General features: G+C 35.7%; 3 protein-coding genes across 4 annotated transcripts; 1 reads left to right on the top strand and 2 right to left on the bottom strand.

Moving 5' to 3' along the window:
- Window positions 1-654: 654 nt before the first annotated feature.
- Window positions 655-2,067, bottom strand: LOC133696594 (photosynthetic NDH subunit of subcomplex B 5, chloroplastic). Of its 2 annotated transcripts, none has more exons than XM_062118816.1 (5): window positions 1,742-2,067; window positions 1,608-1,668; window positions 1,372-1,434; window positions 1,192-1,250; window positions 655-1,047 (listed from the first exon to the last, which is right to left on the bottom strand). In XM_062118816.1, the coding sequence occupies exons 1-5, from the start codon at window positions 1,997-1,999 to the stop codon at window positions 817-819; spliced, it is 672 nt and encodes a 223-aa protein (XP_061974800.1). In that variant the 5' UTR covers window positions 2,000-2,067; the 3' UTR covers window positions 655-816. The 2 variants fall into 2 exon arrangements, with proteins under 2 accessions (XP_061974800.1, XP_061974801.1); XM_062118817.1 differs by having other exon boundaries at window positions 1,772-2,065.
- A 3,476-nt stretch (window positions 2,068-5,543) lies between these two features.
- Window positions 5,544-8,559, top strand: LOC133696108 (pentatricopeptide repeat-containing protein At3g23020-like). Its single transcript, XM_062118157.1, has one exon. It carries the CDS (start codon window positions 5,799-5,801, stop codon window positions 8,376-8,378), a length of 2,580 nt encoding a protein of 859 aa, XP_061974141.1. The 5' UTR covers window positions 5,544-5,798; the 3' UTR covers window positions 8,379-8,559.
- Window positions 8,560-11,342: 2,783 nt separating this feature from the next.
- LOC133697664 (CBL-interacting serine/threonine-protein kinase 4-like) lies at window positions 11,343-13,037 on the bottom strand. Its single transcript, XM_062120378.1, has one exon. It carries the CDS (start codon window positions 12,944-12,946, stop codon window positions 11,639-11,641), a length of 1,308 nt encoding a protein of 435 aa, XP_061976362.1. The 5' UTR covers window positions 12,947-13,037; the 3' UTR covers window positions 11,343-11,638.
- Window positions 13,038-22,775: the final 9,738 nt, after the last annotated feature.

Raw genomic sequence — 22,775 nt, 5'->3', positions numbered from 1 at the left:
TCCTCAGCTGAAATAGCTGCTCTTTGTTTCCCCAAAGACACTTTTTCCAGGGCTAAGTTTTGGTATTTTATTGAGAATACTAACAAGCTAACAAAATTCAAAATAAAAACTACAGCAGTCGCTCCAACTTCAGATCTCAGTTTTGTGGCATCACAAGTGCCGTCTTGTCGTCATTTTCAATAGAACACTTCCCGGGGTAACTTTAATGCTGCCCCACCAAGGACAACGAATCTTGATGATTAAAAAAATGAGAAATCATGATTATAATTAAAGATAGCATAAAAATTCCGAGGTAACTGCCTTCTGGAGAAAATGGTGGTGGAATTTGACTCTTGAAACGTCAAAGCCACTTTTTCTGACTTCCTACCCCTTAAGAACTCTAGCGTGTACCCATGGTCACACACGTAAACTCTTCCATATAAAAACATTAACCTAAAGCCAATTTATAACATGCTTCTTCTTGGTTACACATTAGTGAATCTCAACTTCTTTAGGACAAAATTCAACCAATCAGTGGTAGAAAAATAAACGTCTGAATTCTGAAAAACCGACTTCTCTTCCATCAACACACTCGCAACAAAAAAGGAAAGAAATCCAACACAAAAAATATGGGCATTTGCTCTGTGTGTGTTCATGTGAAAAGTTAACATCATGTTTCCAAAACATCCTGACTTCATTCACGGCTTAAGTAACGTCATAGGCCATCTATATACGAAGAAACAGTGGAATAAAATTGGGAAATATAAACTATACCTTTCAACAATGTCACTTACTTACAGAACGAATACAATGACAATTCTTGCTGCCAAGGTAAAATTATCTCTTGGTTATGTCTTCCCTTGTTATGGTGAAATCCCAGAGGTCTCCGTATTTCTCATTGAAGTCCCATATGCTCATGGTATTATAGTCATCTATTAACTTGTCACGAGCTCCTCTCTCCATATTGTATATCTGGGGCTCAAAGTTGTGTGGCTTGTCGGGTTTATCCATCTCAATCACACAGAAAATAAACACAAATAGACCTGCTCCAATGAACAGATACTCCCCCTGAAAGATAAGATCAAAGATTAATTAACTGTGTCAATCATAGAATTGAGGTCATGTTCTTAATTTTTCATCCTGAAGAAGCCTGTCGACAGTAGGTTTAATAATCAAATCTTGCATGGAAGCTGAGTCTGAATTAGATTTTACCGGCACATTGAAATACATCCCAGCAGCAACTGCTGGAAGGAAGATCCATGAAATAAACCCTGCAAGCCATTAATGGTGAAATATCAAGCCCAAAAATTTACACCTGAACAGTTTACATAACACCTTTAAATTCTAATCTACAGGACACTGTAATCCAAAATTTTGTGGCATTTATTATACCTTGAAAACCCGTTGGGGGCTCTGTTGAAGTATATTCTTCTTTTAGTATTTCCCAGTATGTTCCTGAATAAACATCCCATTAAGAATTAGGTATTGCTTATATTTTTAATACATTAAAAAACGTAATCATGCTTTTGTTATTGAAGACCAGACACGTAACACCCCTAATTAATTAATTCGACTGATTCAAACCCTTAGTAAATCTTAGCAAAAATCTCATACAAACAAAAACATACTTTTGTCTTGGCCTTCAAAGTAAGTATGATGCCCATCCCACTCTCCATACTTGAAATCTTCCTGAAAAAATTATAACAACCAGCTGTATTAATTAGCAAGACCAAACATACAGACACAAACTAAATACACATACGCTTAACATAGAAGATAAAACGACGCATACAGCATCAACACCAGGAGTGGCCCAACGGTCTCTAGGATCTTCATTGAGGTCAGGCTCAATCTCAGACAACCCAGCTGCATTCAATCTGGTTCTTGAACCATATTTAGTTCCCAATTTCTTGATGGTTCTCTGGTTAAAAGCACTAACCATATTTCCAATTTGGTTATTACAGCTGATTTTAGGGACTGGATTTGCCAACAGAATTGAGAGTGATGAAGTCGCTGCCATTTTTTTTTTTGCCCTCCCTTATCCGCTTCTATGAGTTGAGCTTGAGCCTTTTGAATTAAATGCCCGCCATTCATTTTTATCTCGTTATTTCTGTTAAGAAAAATGATTGAGTTACTCTGCTTCGTAGGAGTTTGCGTGTACAACCTAGGATTCTTTGCAACACGTGTTCATGGAGTTTCCATTGTGTTGACGTGGCAGTTTATTATTGCAAATCGCGATAATCAACCTATGCTCAAGAGACCGATTGTTTTTCGGTGTAACAGCGTTTTTTTAAAAAAAAAATTAATTATTTTTTAATGTTATATTTTAAATATATTAAATTAATATTTTTTAAAAGTGTTTTTGTATTATTTTATTGTTAAAAATAAATAAATTTTATTTTAATAAAATTTTAATTGAAAAAACACCCTGAACTACCGAACCTGCATTAACCTTGGAGCATGATCCAGCAAGTATTGTAAGCAATCGTTCTTCATAGTAATAAATGAGCAGTACGCCCAAGTAAATCTATAAAATCTGTTTTAATATTTTAATTAATTTAAGAATTTTAAGCTGATGAAATAAAAATGAATCAATAATAATTGTGAGAGTTTTTTTAATTTAATATGTATTGTGCGGTATTTAACACCATGTGTGTATTTTATGTTTAAGTTTAAATATATCCTATGAATACGTTTAATTTTGATTAATTGAAAAACCAATCAATTAATTATTTACAAAAAAAAAATCCAATTATAAGAGTCAATAATTGGAAGAAGGTGAAAACGACCTTGAAAGGCTCCCACGTAAATAAATATTAGAAGGATGGTGGGCGGGTGCTTAATCTTATTTAATAGGCCTAAAAAATCACAAAATAACCATTGACTATCTACCGAGAAAACAATTATTTTGAAAATAATAAATAATGGAAAAGTAAAAGAATAGGAAAGGAAACTAGGAAAGGACGGGAGGAAGGTGAGGCACGGAGCGCGTCATGCCTACGCAAATGGTCTTGGGATGGATGCGCACGACCAATCCATAAAAATTGTGTGGATCCGATAACAAAGGCGAACGATGCGTCGCCGCCTTTACCAAATGTCGCTGAAAAATCAGGGGGCGCTGGTTTTGCCCTTCCAACCCTAATTTCTATACATTTTTTAACCTCCAAACATCTTAGGATTATCTCAAAGGACATTTAATAATTAATCTTGAACCTCAAAATATATTTTAATCGATCCTAGAAACTCAAAAAATCTATGCTCTCCTCGGGATCCTATTTTAACACATTAAAGTTTAAGGACCATTTCACACAAAATTAAGGACCAAAATGAATTCATATTTACGAAAAAAATAAACATTAATGGCTAAAATGAACTCATATTTATGAAAAAAATAAACATCAATGGCTAAAATGAACTCATGTTTTTTTAAAAATCACTTATTTTTTCTGGAAAACAGCACCGTTTTGTGTCAAAATATAGGATTGAGTTATATGTTTCCTGGCTTCAATATATGTGTATTTTAATCTTAATTATGAGAAGGGTAATGGTTCGGGTATGAAATGAATACCTGCTCTACTTGGTCCTCTCTGATAGGTATTAAGGTTATATATATATATATATATATGGGTTCCAGGTATGGGTATCAATTTTATACCTTATTAATGTCCATTCATTTTTTTTTAATTGACATGGAGGGACTTGATTGCACAAAATCTTTTAAGCAAGGATTAAGATGTTATTATGAAAACTTTGAACATAACAAATTCCAGAATAAGGGACTATTTATTGAAAAATAAAATTAAGGACCAAATTTAATTTATTTAAATTTACAAATACTGAAATTAAACTTTTTGAAAAGTTATTTGCTAGTGGTACAAGTGGATATTAAACAATATCACATGGGTGGATATCGGGCAAGTATAAATAGATTGGTGATCCACATGGTGTCGTGGATTGTATCAAATTTTTAAAACTTGAAAAATAATATTCAATAGATGGTTGTGTTTTTTTTAGTAAGAAAAAAATATTAATCAAGTTAAAACCTTGATTAATTTAATAATTTGATAAAAAAAACAGTAACAACAATAACAATAACAAATAAATTAAAAAATATTATCTTAGTTAAAACTAGTTAAACATGCGAAACTCGTGACTTGACACATGAGATTGCAATAATCTTGTAAAAGGATTATATCAACAAAAATTATACGTAAAAAATGGTATGGAAAAAAAAATTTAAGCCAAATTAACCTAATTTTTCAAACTCGTAACCCAAAAATATTAACAAAATCCCAATCAATAAAATATCAAGGGATGAAATCGATAAAGAAAGTTCTAATAAAAAAGAATTAAAAACAAAATAAATAGCAATCAAAAGAATAAGGATAAAATCTAATATAAAATAAAATATTGAGGAATGTAAAAAAAAATTAATTAAGAAAATGATATAAAATATCAAGAAATATAATTGAAAATATAATATAATTAAAAAATTAAAAATTAAAAATTAAAATTAAAACAACGAATACTAAATTTAAAAGGTGAAATAAACCAAACAAAGATTAAACTGAAAGAAAATTAAAAAACCATGGGAGAACCCGCGCAACCGCCTTTATCAGATTAAGTAATATTTTTTATGCAAAAATACTAAACTATCCCTGGTCAAACTTTATAATTATAAAAAAATCAAAATGAAAAGATACAAGCATGTTTGGTCCAAGGTCATTGTATTTTACCGCGCATCTAAAATGAAAAATGCTGAAAGTGCCCCTGCCACGTCAAAGTTTATTTTTTTCCCTTCGAAGGCATATCAATAATTTCACCATGCAAATAACTACAAAAAGATTACTATACCCCCGCTTTCAATACCAATTACGTTATGTGGGCAAAATCGCATTTTCACTGTTATTCTACGTGAACAGTAATAAATGTACAGTGAAAGTTGGGGCCTTTTAGTTTCTTTTAATTTATTAATGAAATGGGCCGGACAAGTTTTTTTTAATGGATCGGGCAAGGGTTTGACTTAAGGGGCCGAGTGCCGGCCCATTTCCATCCCTACGTAATTTATAACCCTGTTCTGGAGCAGTTAGAAGTGGTGGCGATATCGAATCGCTAGATGAATGCACTAACGTGATTTTCGGGTTTTGGAGGCATGGCAAGACTGAAAGAAGGTAAGAAATCACAAGGTCAAGCTCGAATAATCTAAACGATACAAACGTAACTGCAATCCTATGGTGCCAATACACTTGAGAGGTGTAGTTATCTTAAACCCAGGAACAATTTGATGATGATCTTGGCTAAAAAATGTCCAATTTCCCACTGGAAGGAAACTATGAACTATTCCGATGGTTTTGCACACCAATGCCAACGACTGTTTGGTTCATCGGCAAAGATCTTTTTCTCATCGTTCAATGCGTGTTGCTTGGGTTCAACTCTTACCATAAGCATGGATTGATAGCAAAACTCTACTCTTCCTCCCCACGTGCTCTTCTTTATGTACTGTGGGTGATTCAGATAAATTACAGCAGTGAGCCATGTCTTTGCTTGATGGGCTACCCAGACCCAAATGTATTCCAGATAATGGAATGGGCCACTTGTAAAAGCGTCAAGCATCAGCACCAGACCAGAGACCCGACTACAACTCCAAAATCTTACCCTTCCCTTCTCTGTCAGAGAAATTCCGATTTTGTAAAGATAAAATCCTGCTAAAGCACTACGCTGAATCCCGCCAACACCCCCACTGTATTGCTAACTACTAATTTTTCTTGCTCCGTAAAATTTCATAGAATTTAGTGCTTATCTTTTGTCAAAAAGAAACAATGTTTGTAAAACTGCAATTAGATGCCCGTTGTTTTAACATATTGAGCTCCCCCAGGACCTCACCCATCACAGGAGCTTCAGTCTCCACAAACACAGGAGTATCACTTTCTCCACTAGAAAAGATTGAAACTGTCAAGAAACGCAGAGAGCAAAGCCTTCTTGAAATCCCCAATAGACGAATTCCCAAGAAGTTCAACACAGATCACAAACTTACTCCAAATAAACCTAGCTTCAATAAAAACCCAGATAGAGAACCGAGAAATAACTCAAGGAATAGTACTCGAGTTGAAAATAAGAAGAGTTTTGGGGTTGGTTTGGAGAGGCTCAATGGTAATGGCTCGGTTGATAAAGCGCACACCAAATGTTCGAAGAAATGGGCATATTATGGAGGTTGTATTCCATCAATTTTGGAAGCTCTTGATACGATTAAAGACCTTGACGAGGCATTGAAGCCATGGGAGGATACTCTTAGTAACAAAGAGAGGAGCATAATTTTGAAGGAGCAGTCTAGTTGGGAGAGAGCTTTGGAGATTTTTGAGTGGTTTAAGAGAAAGGGTTGCTATGAGTTGAATGTGATTCACTATAATATTATGCTCAGGATTCTTGGGCGAGCGCGAAATTGGAGCCATGTTGAATGTTTGTGTAATGAAATGAGAATTAAACAGATTTTGCCTGTCAATTCTACATATGGTACTTTGATTGATGTTTATAGCAAAGGTGGCCTCAAAGAAGAGGCACTTCATTGGCTTAAGAAGATGAATGATCGAGGAATGGTACCAGATGAGGTTACTATGGGAATTGTTATACAAATGTACAAGAAAGCTGGCGAGTTTCAAAAGGCGGAAGAGTTTTTCAAGAATTGGACACTGGGTGAGTCTATAAAGCATGAAGGAACCAGTAAAGCAAGTGCTGGGGTGCAGAATGGTGTGCAGGTCAGTGTTTCTTTGAGCTCATATACATACAATACGTTGATTGACACTTATGGGAAGGCAGGGCAACTTAAAGAAGCATCTGAGACTTTTGCAAAGATGCTTAGAGAAGGTATTGTGCCAACAACTGTAACTTTTAATACCATGATCCACATTTGTGGTAACCATGGCCAGCTTGAAGAAGCGGGTTCACTTATGCAGAAGATGGAGGAGCTCCGATGCCCACCAGACACAAGGACGTATAATATTCTCATCTCCCTTCATGCTAAGCATGATAATATAAGCATGGCAGCTAGCTACTTTAAAAGGATGAAGGAGGCTAGATTAGTGCCAGATCATGTGAGTTACCGCACACTCTTGTATGCCTTCTCAATAAGGCATATGGTCAGTGATGCAGAAGACCTGGTGTCTGAGATGGATGAAAAGGGTTTGGAGATTGATGAGTATACCCAGTCTGCTCTGACTAGAATGTACATAGAAGCTGGGATGCTTGAGAAATCATGGCTTTGGTTCAGGAGATTTCATCTCACGGGGAATATGAGTTCTGAGTGCTATTCTGCCAGCATTGATGCATATGGGGAGCGCGGCCATATTTTGGAAGCTGAGAAAGTTTTCATGAGCTGCCAAGAGGGGAAGATGCTGACTGTCCTCGTGTTTAATGTGATGATTAAAGCATATGGGTTAGCGCAGAAATATGACAAAGCATGTCAGTTGTTTGACAGCATGGAGAGTCATGGTGTACTTGCAGATAGATGTAGCTATAGTTCTATCATACAAATTTTGGCTGGTGCTGACTTGCCAGACAAAGCAAGACATTATCTGAAGAAGATGCAAGAGGCAGGATTGGTTAGTGATTGCATCTCCTATTGTGCTGTGATCTCAAGCTTTGTGAAATTCGGTAAACTGGAAAAGGCTGAGGGGCTTTATAACGAGATGATAGGTTTTGATGTGAAGCCAGATGTTATAGTTTATGGTGTACTGATAAACGCGTTTGCTGATGCTGGAAGTGTTAAAGAAGCTCTTGGTTATGTAGATGCAATGAAAAGAGCTGGTTTGCCTGGAAATACAGTCATATACAACTCCTTAATCAAGCTTTATACCAAAGTCGGGTACTTGAAAGAAGCAGAAGAAACATATCAGCTGCTTCAGTCGTCAGATTCTGGTCCTGATGCATATTCTTCAAACTGTATGATAGATCTCTACAGCGAACAATCCATGGTCAAGCAAGCAGAAAATATTTTTGAGAGCTTGAAGAGAAAAGGGAACACAAATGAGTTTACTTTTGCAATGATGTTGTGCATGTACAAAAGACTTGGGAGGTTTGAGGAAGCCACTCAGATTGCAAAACAGATGAGAGACTTGGGACTTTTGACTGACTTGTTAAGCTATAATAATGTGCTTGGGTTGTATGCATTGGATGGCAGATTCAAAGAGGCTGTGGGAACTTTCAAGGAAATGGTAGAAGCTTCCGTTCAACCCGATGATTGTACATTCAAATCTCTTGGAATTGTTCTGGTAAAATGTGGAATATCAAAGAAAGCTGTTAGCAAGCTTGAAGCAACTACGAAAAATGATTATCAGAAAGGTTTGCAGGCATGGATGTTAGCTCTCTCCACTGTAGCTGATATAGATGATGATTATGACGAGTAAATTTAAGTTGTAGTTATGGGCTGTATTCCTTTTCTCTTGCTTCTAATGTAGTGGAAGTTGCATACTGTTGTAACGTGTAATGGGCAAGATCAACAAAAGTGTAAAGTGTATAAAACCTGTACTTTCTGTATTTTTACTGTGTTGATAAAATATGTCAAATGTTCAACAAGATTTGATTCAATTAGAGTTCGATGACGTCTCAATGGGGTTTCCATCTGTAGTCATTTTGGCTGGGAAACAGAGCAATGGAATTTCTGCAAGTCAGTGCCTGTGACCACATCAGGTTGCTAATTCAATGGATCCTTCCTCTTTCAGAGATGAGGTAAAGAAATAGAATTTATCACATCAGCTGCATTAGTTTACTGCGTCTGAAATTTATTAATACCTTAAATATCATTTTTCAAATCATCCATCTGGTTGGTGCCTTTGACCTCAACTGTCAGTGTCTGTGCTGCGTATGTGAGTTAAGCTACGTGCGGCATGCGTGAGAGTTGACTCCATTTACGTTTATTAAGCTATTGGTTTCTAGAACTCATCTTTTAGGGAGAGTTTCAGCCTTTCAGGTATATCTATTGTCTTCACCTTAATTACAACAGTTGAAATTGATCGACTGAGATCAATGAACCACAAGTGGTAACCTTACCAAAAATATTGAAAAATGCATTCTGAACATTAGTTGTGAGTTGTGACATCAAACAATGAAAAATTCTTTTTCACAAACATGACAACCATTGTTTTAAGACAAAAAACAAAAGCGTTACATCAAAGCCTTCAATTAGAGAATGTTACTGTATAATGGCAGGCAGTATTATTTTTAGCAGGCAGTCGCGTCTTTTCCGTGGGTGTTTGTTGTAAAACTTGCGTGTCTACATTTGTGGACACACAACACAGTCTGTTTCAGTTTCAGAAACAAACAATGTTAACAACATCCTAGTATGCACTTGTAGCTTGTTTGTACATTGATAAACATCTGTACCTCTCTGTGTCTAGAGCTCTTCTCTGTTCATTTCAATTTTCTTTCCGTTTCAGAAAAGATTCTATAAAGAATATGGGACAAGTTCTTGGCTGCGTTCAGGTCGGTCAGTATACTGTTGTCATCAAGGAAATCTTTCGAAAATATAATGATGTCTGGAACCTGGATGGCACTTTCTGTCTTGGTGTTTTGGTTGTCAGCTAGCCGGTCGCCTCTCTTTACTTGTGAAACAACTGGATGTTCATTGTGAAACCAAAACGAAGGACAAAGATTTTCTTACTGTGGTTGCTTCTGTTCAATACCGAGCCCTCGCAGAAAAGGCTGCTGATGCTTTTTATAAGTTCAGCAACACAAAAGAACAAATTCAAGCATATGTATTTGATGTTATATGGGCAAGTGTTCCAAAGTTGGACCTGTTTTCAGTCTTTGATGTTTGAGAAGTCATGGCTACGGTTCAGGTCTTCAGGAGATTTCTCCGAGGGATATGAGTTCAGAGTTCTATTCTGTCTACCTTGATGCTTATGGGGAGTGTTGAATGTTTTTGAATCTGATCTGCCGTGAGAGGAAGAAGCTGAGTATCCTCCGGTTAAATATGGTGATTAAATCTCAAGGGTTGGGGCAGAATCTCTGTTGTTTGACAGCATGGAGAATCAAGGAGGAGTTCCAAACAAATTAGCTCTAGTCCAATCATCCAGGTATTGATTCGACTGGTGCTGACTTGCCACCCAAAGCCAAACATTTTCTGAAGATGCAAGAGGCACGACTGGTTAGTGAAGGCGTCCCATATTGTGCTGTGGTCTCAAGCTTTGTAAACTAGGTAAATTAGAAAGGAGAATAAGAGCTGGTTTGCCTGGAAATAGATCAAGCCCTCTATCCGAGGTTGCTGCTTTGAAAGAAACAAAAGAAGACAAGCAAACTGCTTCCGTCTTCGGCTGCTGGTCCTGATGCGTATCTCTTCAAATTGTGCGATAGATTGCTGCAGCAAACTATCAATGGTCAAAACAAGCGCAATATTTATATTTTTTAAAACTTGGAAAGAAAAGGGACTTCAATGAGTTTACTTCTGCAACCATGTTGTGCTTGTGTAGAAGACTTGAGAGGGCCGAGGTCCGAGGAAGCCATTCAAATTGCAAAACACGTGAAAGAATTGGGACCTCTTACTTCTTGAGCTATAGTAACGTGCCTGGGTTGTCTGCATGGGATTGGATAGAAGATTCAAATTGGTAGTGGGGACTTTCAAGGAAATGGCAGAAGCAGCCTTTCAACCAATGATTGTAAATTCAAATTTACTAAATTGTTTAAATAAAATGCGGAACATCAAAGAAGCCTGCTGACAAGTGGGAAGCAACAACGGAGAAGGATCATCAGAGTGGTTTACAGGCTTGGATGATAGCTCTCACTACTTTAGCCGAGGTAGATGATAGATGATAATTAACATCTCATCAGAATTTCGGTGGAAAAATTAAGCTGCGGTCACAGGTTGCACCCTCGCTTTCTTCAAACAAGAAAGATAAAAATAAATAAATTAAATTATTAGTTTTTTAGAACAAATGTGATTTTTTTTCCCTTGTTTTTTAGAAGGTGTCACATTCAATGAGCGGGAGTCTCATGACTTGCAGGGATTTCATCAGTGTTTGTTTTTTCTCGCCAGTGACCTTACCTGGCATTTAATTCAATTGATGAATGTCTAATCAACAATCAATGGTGTTAGCAGTAAGAAGTTTCAGGGTTCATGATGCTAACACTTGGAATCTGAGAATCTGTTTCCTGCTACAGAAATCTCGAGTCTCATAGAACTGACAGTTGACAATGCTATGCCAACTGAAAGGAAAACCAACTGAAATGGAAGATGACGCCACGCCACCAATAATGAAATAGCAGGCACCGTCTATACAGTTCCTGATGCAAAAAAAAAAATCTTGCATATTGTCAAGCGCTGGTTTTGTGCCATGCCAAATCAAAGAACACGGATATACATTAGAGAATCGAAAGGCAAACAAAGAGAATTAAACCCAACTTAATTGAGATCATCACATTTACAAGTTAACTAGCTTAAGCCAGGAAATTAAGATCACAAACCAAGCTAACACACAAGTAAAAGTGAAAATTATTCTACAACTGATAAAAAATAAAATTCATGTACAAAGATCAGCTAATGTTTTCCATTCCCAAATAGAGCAATAATAACCATACAAGCATCCACCGAGAACAGGTAATTGGGCTCACTGTTGGTAGAAACATGCTCGAATCTCCTCAAATCCCATTGAAGAACGACATGAACCTCTCTTCACATAGCATCATCATTCCATTGAAGCACAACATCTCCAAGCCCTTCTTTCAGTTCTCCCCAATGAAGGTCCTCAAATTCCACCCCACCACGCTCCACCACCTTAACTTCCACCACCAACAGCTTCTCCACTATTTCCCACATCTCAAACACCAATCCCACCCTCCCTTTCCCCAACCCTATAGCACCCCCAACCTTTCCTTCCTCCACTCTATATCCCAATCTCCCTCCAACCTCTCTCACTCTCTCCGTTACTCTTTCCACCGTTTCGCTTGATGTAAATCTTCTATCCCTCGCATGTTTAACCTCAAACAACCCTGACAAATCCAACCCTGAAGACAGAGATATTAAATCAAACGCATTAATGCCCCCAGCCGCACTCTTATCAAATTTACAATATTCTTTATAATCCGACTCGAACACACTACTTTTAGTTGGTAATTCAAACTTCTTCAAAAACCAAGGATGTTTCATTAACGCTTCTATGCTCATTCTTTTATTAGGATTCGGGTCGAGAAGTTGGTTTATAATCGATTTAACCGACTTTGGTAAACAAGAAGGCAATTGATATTCTCCTTTATGAATTTTCCTGTACATAACTGCAAGATTACTGTCATCAAAAGGCAAGGAAGCCGATAATAAAAAGAACAAAATGACCCCACAAGACCAAGCATCCGCTTTAGATCCATCGTAGCCCCGCCGCGCCATAACTTCCGGTGCTGTGAAAGCCGGAGTCCCACAAGCCGTTTGAAGCAAAAAACCACCATTAACACCTTCATTCTTTAACGCCGAGAGTCCAAAATCAGATATTTTTAAATTACCTTTACCGTCAAGGAGCAAATTATGAGGCTTGATGTCGCGGTGAGAGACACCATTTTGATGGCAGAAGTGGATGGCAGACACAAGTTGTTGAAAGTAACGACGTGCGGCTGGTTCTTTAAGTTTGCCCATCTTCCGGATCTTAGAGAAAAGATCGCCTCCCGAGGCAAGTTCCATGACGAGGTAGATTTTGGTTTTCGTAGCCATAACTTCGTGGATCTTGAGAACGTTTGGGTGGTGTTGGAGGCGGTGCATGGCTGAGATCTCGGAGATAATGCGGGGTTCCATGGCAGCATCGGTTTTTGTTTTGTCGATGATTTTGATCGCTACCAGCTGTGTCTTGTCGGATAAAGAACGGGCTGCATACACTTTTGCAAAGCTGCCACGGCCTAATAATCGGCCTACTTCGTATTTGTTGAGAAGTGTGGTCGGGATCGAGGAGGTTCTTTGTAGTGGTGGCGGCGGCAGGGTTTGTGGTGGTGGTTCCATGTCCCTTGGGTTGATGAGCGGAGGGGGCGGGGTGGGGAAAGAAGGGGGTGGTGGTCAGCAATCAACCCAAGAAACGGTATGGGACAGGCTTTTAATGGTGCAGAGGCTTGGTTTTATAAGGGGGCGATCGTGTGCCAGTTGGACAAGTCTGTCTCGTTTAGGAAACTAGAATTCAGGTGTATTCTAATTTTTTTTGTGCTTGCATTTTTTTTCATTATTATTATTTTATTTTATTTTATTGCACAAAATATGACAAAAACATTGGAGGCACAACACAATGCTTGAAATTTTCGTTCTTGGAGCTTCGCATGGAAGCTGTCGTTTAATAGTTGATAAGTATGGAATCTTATTAAATAATTAAAAGAATGGATATTCATATAGAACACCATTTTCTTAATAATATTTGTCCGTAAAGTAGTTGGATTAATTGAATTGAATTATAATATCATTGATGTGAAGTTTTTGGAGTGTAATGTTAGTTTGATCAGATTCAATTATTATATATGTTTTTATTATCTTATGATATTGTATGGGGTTGGTGATTCAACTCGTCCATACTGACAAATTAAAAGGTCAAGTTGATTCTTAAAAAAAGACAATTAGTGTTATTACATAGACGTTTAAACTAGTTTTCAGTTACTCGTTTATGTTACTGTTTGGATTAAAAAAAATTAATGTAACAAAAACATATTAAAACTGTAGAGAATTTTTTGATGTTTTAAATCTAGTTTAATAAAATAGGTTAATTTTAAAATTTTTACATGACCTAGTCAACCTAGACAGTTTATAAACAACTTAGTCAGCTAGTAAAAAAAATTTCATAACTCAACTTCTTACTTAGATCATATTTAAAATCAAATCGTGTAAGAGTTGCCTGATCAACTTAACAAGTCCAAAAATAATCTGACCAACCATTAAAAGAAGTTTGAGGATAAAGTTAGGAGGAAAGGATAAAATTGATAAGAAAAAAAATCTATTGACTCTACTGGTTTAAAATTAAATTACATAAAAGTTGCTTTAGCATGATTCAATTAACTTGTTCGGTTTAAAATAACATGATAGGTTGTTAAAAAATTCTAAAGTTAAAATTGAGGAAAAAACATGATGAGATTGAAAGTAAGAAAAGTAAGAAAATAAAAGGATTGAATTGAAAAAAAAAATCTTCATTGATCATATTGTTAATTGTTATGATGAATCAACAATGAATCTGATCAACAATGATAAGGGAAGCTCCGCAAACTTTCCCATGTTTTTAGTCGGCAAAGCCCGGAGTGTTCGAAACTCACCCAAAAAAGGTAAGAAAAGAACACAGCAGATATTTAGCTAGATAGTAGCAAGAAATAGAGTCGGTGATGTATCCAAGAACCCACCTGGAACCTGGAGAATCTGATAGAGAATATATATTGATTTAAGCCTTTTCCTTCAAGGTTGAGTGCCGAAAATGTGAAAGGGACTCCACCACTTTGAACCATTAACACCTTTAATGGCTACGAGACGCCAATAGCAAAGTGCCTGCGCTTATCATACATAAAATAACATACATTTCACTGTAAGGAAAAAGGGAGTCGAGCCAGCTAATGCTCATCCATCGTCTTAAACGAGTAGAAAATCTCACGGATCCCTGACTTTTCCACCATGGGAGAACCTGCTGGGATGCTCAAAGCATCTAAATCATCAGCAGGGTTTAACTGGCTCTCACTAACAAAAGCAAAGAAAAGACAGCCATGGGGTGTTTTCATTGGAGGAGAGTCTCTATTTTGTGCAATTTGCCTCCTTTTAGTCAATTTAGAATACTGGCGTGGGCCTCCATCGAGCCACCTTCAAATCTTTCAAGAAATTGCAACTGCATATTTTTTCAATCTTCCAAGAAGTTCAACTCCAATTTATTTTTATAATATTTTAAAAAATTAAATTCCATTTAAAATTGAATTTTTATCGTTTAACAGAGCTACAAGCAGAGTACATGATCCCGTGAGGTCAAACGAATCGTATTTGCTAGATTCCCATTGGTACTTGCGCCATTTGACTTCGTCCTGAAGGCAGCAACGGCAGGCAGGCTGACAGCTGAGCTGGAGCCCGTGGATTCGTCACGTTTTGGTGGCGTGCGCTAAGAAGTTGTGGGTATTACTACTGTGTTGGGTTGGACGGTTACTGACGTGCCACGTCGGCAAATTCGTGCCCTGTAATTTGTTTTGGGTCGGGGTTGTGGGGCCGCAAGTCAAAAACACGAACCCATACAGGCGAGCTTGAAATTAATTAGGCAGGACATGTAAGTTAAATTAATTAAACTCAACAAACGAAGCACGCATGCTCTTCACAAAATGAAAACAATTCCCAACTATGAAGGTTAGGTCATAGCTGCGTTAAAATTAGAAATTTAAGTTATTTTATTCTTCGTCGTCGCATGTGTCTTGCTTGGTACTTATCTAATGATTAGATAATGATGATTGTTTTATAAAATATTTTTTATTTAAAAATATATTAAATTATTTTTTTAATTTTTAATTTATTTTTAAATATCTATAGTCATTATACACACCAGAAGAAATGAAAGTCACGCATGATTGAGAGTATGATACACATAAATTATTTTTTAAAGTATTTTTTTATTTAAAATGCACATGTTTGGGAGTGTGGTACGCAGAAATTGTTTTTTAAAGTGTTTTTTTATTTAAAAATATATTAAAATAATATATATTTTTTTTAAAAAAATTCATTTTTAATATCAATGTATAAAAATAATCTAAAAATATATATAAAAAATAACTTAAATAAAAAAATAATTTTGTTTTAAATATGATAGCACGCAATGTCAAACACCTATGCATGCATGTACTTGAGCTGGTGACAATATTTGCAATAAAATATCGGCAGGTCGCCATAGAAGGATATACCAAGGATATAACACGACCTAACAGATTGGTTTTTAACTCTGAGTGATTTTTAAAAGATTATTAAAAAAGGGAGCAAAAACTGTTCTTTAGCTATTAACTTTAATATTATAGTTTTTAGACCCGGTCTGGTGGCTGGCCCAGTTTAAGATCCGGGTTTTAGGTTTTGACCTGGTTACCGGGGTTGTCAGGGTCAATTTTTTTAAAAAAAATCAAAATGACGTTGTTTTAGTAAAAAAATAAAAGTTAACGGGTTGCAACCAGGTCAGTCGGGTCATACTAAATTTTATTTTTCTATTTGTTTTAATCCGGTCCGATTCTAATTTCAGGTGGGTAGTGTTTGAGTTAACTTGTTAAAATAGAATGGATTTTAAAATTATGATTAATAGTTTATTAATTATTCCTTTAACTAATTTCCACGTATTTGCCCTAAGAAAATCCAATTGATTAGAGATGTTAAATAGATGTGATTGGACTTGTTGGTTTACCTCTACCAATAGTACGTCCACGGTGAATAATTAACAACGTGGAAATTTTATAATCATATTATTTACATATTTTATATATATGAGTTTTAATTTTAGCATTTGTAATAGGAGGTTGAACGATTGGATCTATTGTCCACATGGACCAACAATAATCCTTCATTTGATGCTAACGAGCCTGCCTTGCTGGACAATTAAGGAATGGGTATTAGATTTGCACGTCAATATCACAATAATGTGATGGTAACATGCGTGATTAAACCCAGCAATAAAACACTATTGCACCAACAAAAAAAAAAAGTGTGAGAAATAGATATTAACAAAGTTGGAGAAAACCTCGAGAGATACGCTGGTTGATGCGCTTTGGAAATCATTATTTTGAGTTGTCATGTTATTATTTTTTAAAGTATTTTTTATTTGTAAATATATTAAAATAATATTAAAATATTAATTTAAAGTAAAAAAGAAAACTTTTAAAATATAAAAACAAATATAATTTTTTAATTGTGGTTATTCAACATAGAAATCCAAAGTACTTGGAAAATAAGCTTATTGATGGATTTAAAGGATCCTGTAATACAGATGGACGCCTTTATAGTGATGTGTGTTTGCAGGGAAGATGCCAGGGATGATGAAATGAGGGAATGCAAGCTTTATCTTCTCTCTCTAGTGTGCTTGCTTGCTTGCGGGAGAGCTGATGAGTCGATAATTTTATGTAGATCTGACTTACTGATTTACTATACCCAAACAACTAGTTTACAATTAGAACCTACCTAGCTAGCTAGCTTGAACAACAACTGCTTATATAATGAACACACCTGACGGACTTGCATGAAAATTAAGCTGAAAAAAGCAAGAAACATCAAGGAGAGATCATTATGGAAGGTAGAGAGGAGGCGGCCCAGGAGTGGAGGCTAAAGAGGTGAGTGTGTGAAAAAACCCTAAATTTTGCTTGGTATACATGTAATTTTCTAAAATTTTAAGATTATTTATATAGTTTAATTCGGGTTTAGTCGGGTTGAGCGATAACTATATCCTATACAAATCTAATTTTTTGACTTTGGTTATTTCATGAATCCGAACAGACAAATGTTTTATCCATTTGGATTGGTTCGGATAATTATTTATTGATTATAGATGAAATTGTCATCCATACATTGTATGACATAATCGTCCGGCTACAGTTCTATTATTGAATTAATTACTGTGGAAGCCATCCTACCTCTTGCAATAGCTGAAAGGACATCTAGCTTGAAGGCCACTGAACAAGCTCTGCTGATGGTATCAATTTCAAGTTAGGGAAGACCAAGGAATTACAAAATAATGGGCAATGTATAATAGAACAAAGGCTTAGTTACTAAAATCAGAAAAATACTAAGAAATAATCGAGGGAAATCCAAGAGGCGTTGAATTGAAGCGTGTAGAGGAAGAATCTTGAAGAAGAAGAAGAAGAAGAAGAAGAAGAAGCCAATCCTTTGTGGTAATCGTAAGAGACATAAAAGAGAACAAATACAGATTACGTAACCGGAGCTTGAGAATGGGCCAAGTCCAGCCCATTTCCAGATGAAATGATCCATGAAATGAGCCAGCCACTTGCAAGGAGTCCTCTCTGTTCTCTAATCCTTCCACGTATCTATCCTAGTTTCTCTTTCATATATATACCGAAACCCTTCTCTCGATCTGTATCTGACCGCCCTTTTTGTTAATCTGATTGATCATCATTGAAAGCAAGCTTTTCGTACCTGGAAAGAGAAGAAAAATGTCTTCATTGGGGACATCAAAGGGGATCTTGGAGATTGCTAAATTCGGCGTTTATGTGACCGTTCCCGTTGTTCTTATGTACGCTTTCGCTAACAATACAAAGAATCTCCAGAAATTCATGGGAAATGTATGTATCTCCCCCTCTCTATAGATATATGTCGTTTTTGTTTATTTTCTTGGTTAATTGATTGCCCAAACTGGTATACGCATGTTAAGCTAATGCTAAAAAGATACTGAGATTCTCTTTGCCTTTTATTTTTTATGGAATTAGTTATTGTTTCATTTAATCATTGCTTTCGCTGTTTGCTCATGAACTTATTGTTGAAACCACACAGACTTGCCATGAATTATGTTGTTTGTCCATGTCTCTTTCAATATACCCTTGAGTTAATACTGCGATTAGGGTTTGGATGTGGTTCTCATTCACTTTCATTTAGCTAAATCAACATTACTATGTTTTCTAGAGTGTTAACGTTGTTAGATTACGCATTCTCTCTAAAGTGTGGAGGCACAGTAACTGCAATTAGTTGCTGGCATTTGTGCTTCTCCTGATAGATGCAATCCAACCAGTACTTTATCGATCTTGAATAAGAATTCAGCCTAAATCTCAAGTTGCTGACTAAACAAGTTTGTTTTAATTTTTGTGCACACTGCGCCTTTTCTCACGCTGCCACCCGAGTTGTGATGGAACGTTGTTCTTGCTGTCTGCTCTGCCACAAGAAGGTAGATAAATGTTCTCTCCTTTCCAAGCTACCATAGACACACTGAAAGCATCTTTTTTGCACTGTGCATGAGAGAGTGGGCTAAACTCTGTCCAGCTCTCATTACAAGCTCCAACTTTCTTGCCACAAACTGCCAACATCTGTCGATCCCAAAAGCCTCACGCATACTCACATGCAAGACGAGATATGTCGTGTCTTTACTTTGTTGTCGAATGAGAAGACTTGAGGATCTAAATACGCCATCATCCATTATTAATATGAATCACTGTTGGAGTAGCTCTCTGGGTTCTAGCAAGAGAGATGGAGAGGATGTGAAATACTAAGGGAAAATAACAACAAGTGTAATGCCTAACAATATCAAGAAGAACCAAATTCACTAATTTTGGTTCCAGTAGAGAAGATAGCCGAAGAAAGAATTGATAAAGGGAAAGAAAGCTGATATTTTATTGCAGAAAATAAATTACAAGGAAAAGAGAACAAGTAGCCTCACACCACTCAAGAGAATCACTCTCATTTTAGAATCACACCAAAGACTATGAACTTCATTACAATCTAACCAACCCAGCCATGCATTCTAAATTAAATAGAAATACATATTACAGTTATTACTAGATATCTACCAACTAAGATAAGAATAATGACAGTTATAGTAACTTCTTCTGCCACTTGGAAGTATGAGATGATCTTTAATTATTGGTTATAACTTCCCCTTTCTTGCCAACGTGTACCACTGGAATTGTAGCCTCCATAGAATGTATTCCTTTACTTGAATTAGCTTGATTCCTGTCGGTTATTATGGCCTTCTGCTTGCCTTGGACTTGAGTGCTGTCACCCTTCTGCTTGTCTTGGACTTGAGTGCTGTTACTTTGGTTACCCAAACTTGCATCAAAGGGCACAGTACTGAGGTTATTTAGTTAGCCTGAGAGAATTTGAAAAAGATAAAAATTTACTAATATTAAGCATATCAAGAAATTGAATGAGCTGCTGTTCAACAGGTCGTAAGTAATTTGAACTTGTGTTGTTGTGCTGGGTTAGGACTTGGTAGAGATGGAGGCTTTTGAGTTTAGACTTGAAGATAAAAGGTTTGTAGTTGAATTGTATTTGCATTGGGTTACATTTGAGGGCAAAGGAATAACTTTAGTGGTTGGAATTTAAAACTTCTGTTGCAGGTTTCCTCCGCAGCAGCTTGAGATGGGTATGTTTGAGTGGTTAAATTGTTGGAAATGAATTGGAGAATTGCTGGTAATCAAGGTTTATGTTGATATGGTTGATAAGAGGTAATAATTTCGACAAGACTTTGGATGCTCCACACTTATACCCAAAACACTGTCTGAGCAGAATCCTGAAACAGAAGTGCATAAAGAGGGAGGGAAAAAAGGAGAGCAGATCCTAGAGGCAACTTTGTGGAAGGTCCTCAACTAAAGTATCAAATGCCCTGTTTTCTAGGAAATTGCAACGATTGTGATTGTGTCTTTGCATATTAATTCACCTGTATTTGTGGTATAAACCTTAAATTAGAACTTTACTTAACCCAAAACTAGTAAAGATTTGGTCTCAAAAACAAAGTAACCAATGCCTAAGCTGTAAAGAATGAGATTAGGTGAAATGGACAGATATGATCCCTTGGCTTCACCATAGCTTTGACACCAGTTTATTGTAGTTTGCAAGAGTTGCGTTTCTGGGCAGTGACAAATTTACACCATCTTGATTGAGCTGTACGATGTGGTAATATTCTCTCGATGCAGTGCACCTAGAAACTTGCAGGTTTTTCTGAAACTGTTAATTTTCGTGTTACCTGGTCCTTTCATGAACATAGTCATCTGTCCTTGAGTGCTTGCTAAGGTTGGAACCTCTGGTTTTCTGAAACGCACCTTTGATCAATTCTTTTAATCATCTTATCTTGTTTTTCTTTTGCATGAAGCGTTCATACATAGTGTTCCCATCAAAGATAGTAAGACCTCCATCACCAGAGGAGATGAGGGAAAGGGCTCGAGAATTGGGTCGCAGGAACGATACTCATTGATGCTGACTGCAAGTCACCATTGTAGCCTCACAGGTTTTTTTTGGTTTCCTACCAACAACATATATGTAATATGCAGCTGTATGCTCTGTGGATTTTGTTTCAGTAATTAAATAATTTTTCCTGTTTGGAGAAGTATTAGATGAATGCTGTGGGTGATATACAAAGACCTAAATAAAACTGACTTAATGAAGGATGAATTTCCTTGCAGTAGGTTGCTCTGTCTTTATCTTCTTGCAATGTTTACGCCAATATCCAGTTATCCTCGTTGATTAAGGCACTCCCATATGATGCATGGACCTTTCGTTTATGATTTCAAGTTTCAAGATAGTAATGGAGAAAATTCATCCTTGATTTCTATATAAAATCTTGAAACACCACAGTATATATGCAGCGGTGTAACTTATGGAGTGTTATTTGGTTGGAGAAGTGAAAGATATTAATGTCGATCTGTTTGTTGGAAAATAGTTTTTTTTTAGCTGTTTGTTTATTGGAAAATAATTTTTTTTTAAAAGTGAATTTAAAAAAAAATAAATTTCGAGAAAGTATTTTCTGATGTTTGGTAGTGTAATGAAAAATAAATTAAAAAACACTTTCTAGTATTTGATTATGTTATTGAAAATGAGCTAAAAAATAATATATTAATATTTTATTTTTTTCAAGTTTATTAAAATAATGAGGAACAAATCTTACAAATTAAAAAGTTAAATAAAAATGAAATTGAAAAAAAATATAATTTCATAAATTATCTCAGATAAAATAACTAATAATCAAAATAATAGAGATCAAATAAAAAATAAAAAAATTAAAAGATAAAGAAATTAAAATAATAATAATTAACATTTCATAGATTATTTCAAATAAAATAAGTAACATTCAAAAGAATAAGGACAAATTTGATAGATAAAAAATTTTAATAAAAAAATGATAAGGAAAAAACAAATAACAATTATAAAAATAAGGATCAAAGTTAGTATAAAAATTAAATTTTAAGAGATGAAATTAAAAAATAAATGTTCAAAACAAAATATATATAACAATAAAAAGTTTAAGGATCAAATTTGATATAATCAGCAAATAATGACATTTCTAAATTTTTCACAACTTTCGGAAAGTGTTTTCCGTCTAAATTTTCTAGGAAATTACTTTCTTGAAAACCAAGCCAAATTTTTCTTTAACTGAAAAGTGTTTTTCGTTGACCAACTTTTCTAATAGCAAACAAACACATGAAAATTTAGATAGTGATTTTCCGGAAATCACTTTTCGAAAAACAAACACAGCCAAAAAGAAAAATATTTTCCTGAAAACTAAGTAAAATTTTTCTTTGATCAGAAAATATTTTTCTTTAACCAGAAAATATTTTTTATTGATCATATTTTCTAATAGTAAATAAATATAAAAAAATTTAAAAAATTATTTTTAAAAAATTATTTTATAGAAAACGAACATGACTCAAGGTATCATAAGTATTTTCGGGGAACGTAGAGACTTGATGATTTTCTGTGAATTAGCTGACAACCAGCATCAATCTTTGACTTGTCAAGTAGACTAGCAAACTTCAGGGCTGTGTTAGAATGTCATTTCCAGCCTGGAGGTTGGTTGGTACTTTCAGCGCTCAATTATGAGTTGGTTAACCGGTATATATCATAATCAAAACAATTTCAATGTTTCAATATTGAGATAGGGTGGTATTAGAATAGATTGAATTATAGTAACTAGCAAAATGCATGGAAATCTGCGGGACAAGATTGGTGTATAGTAATAGTTCAAATACCTCTTCGAGTCATGGTGCGAAGTCCACTCTACCGGCAAGGGAGTAAAGAAGGGGCCAATGCTTAGTCTCCCGTCATATCGATTCCAAGAAAAAGGAGGTAAGCATGTTCAATAAGCACATAAAAATGTGATTTTACATGAAATTGATGCCCTCATGCGAAGAACTCCAGCTTTAGA

The sequence above is a fragment of the Populus nigra genome, chromosome 6 (assembly GCF_951802175.1).
Source record: "Populus nigra chromosome 6, ddPopNigr1.1, whole genome shotgun sequence".
Lineage (NCBI taxonomy): Eukaryota > Viridiplantae > Streptophyta > Magnoliopsida > Malpighiales > Salicaceae > Populus > Populus nigra.
The sequence above is the reverse complement of the archived record's forward strand: the minus strand, read 5'-3'. Positions and strand labels throughout refer to the sequence as shown.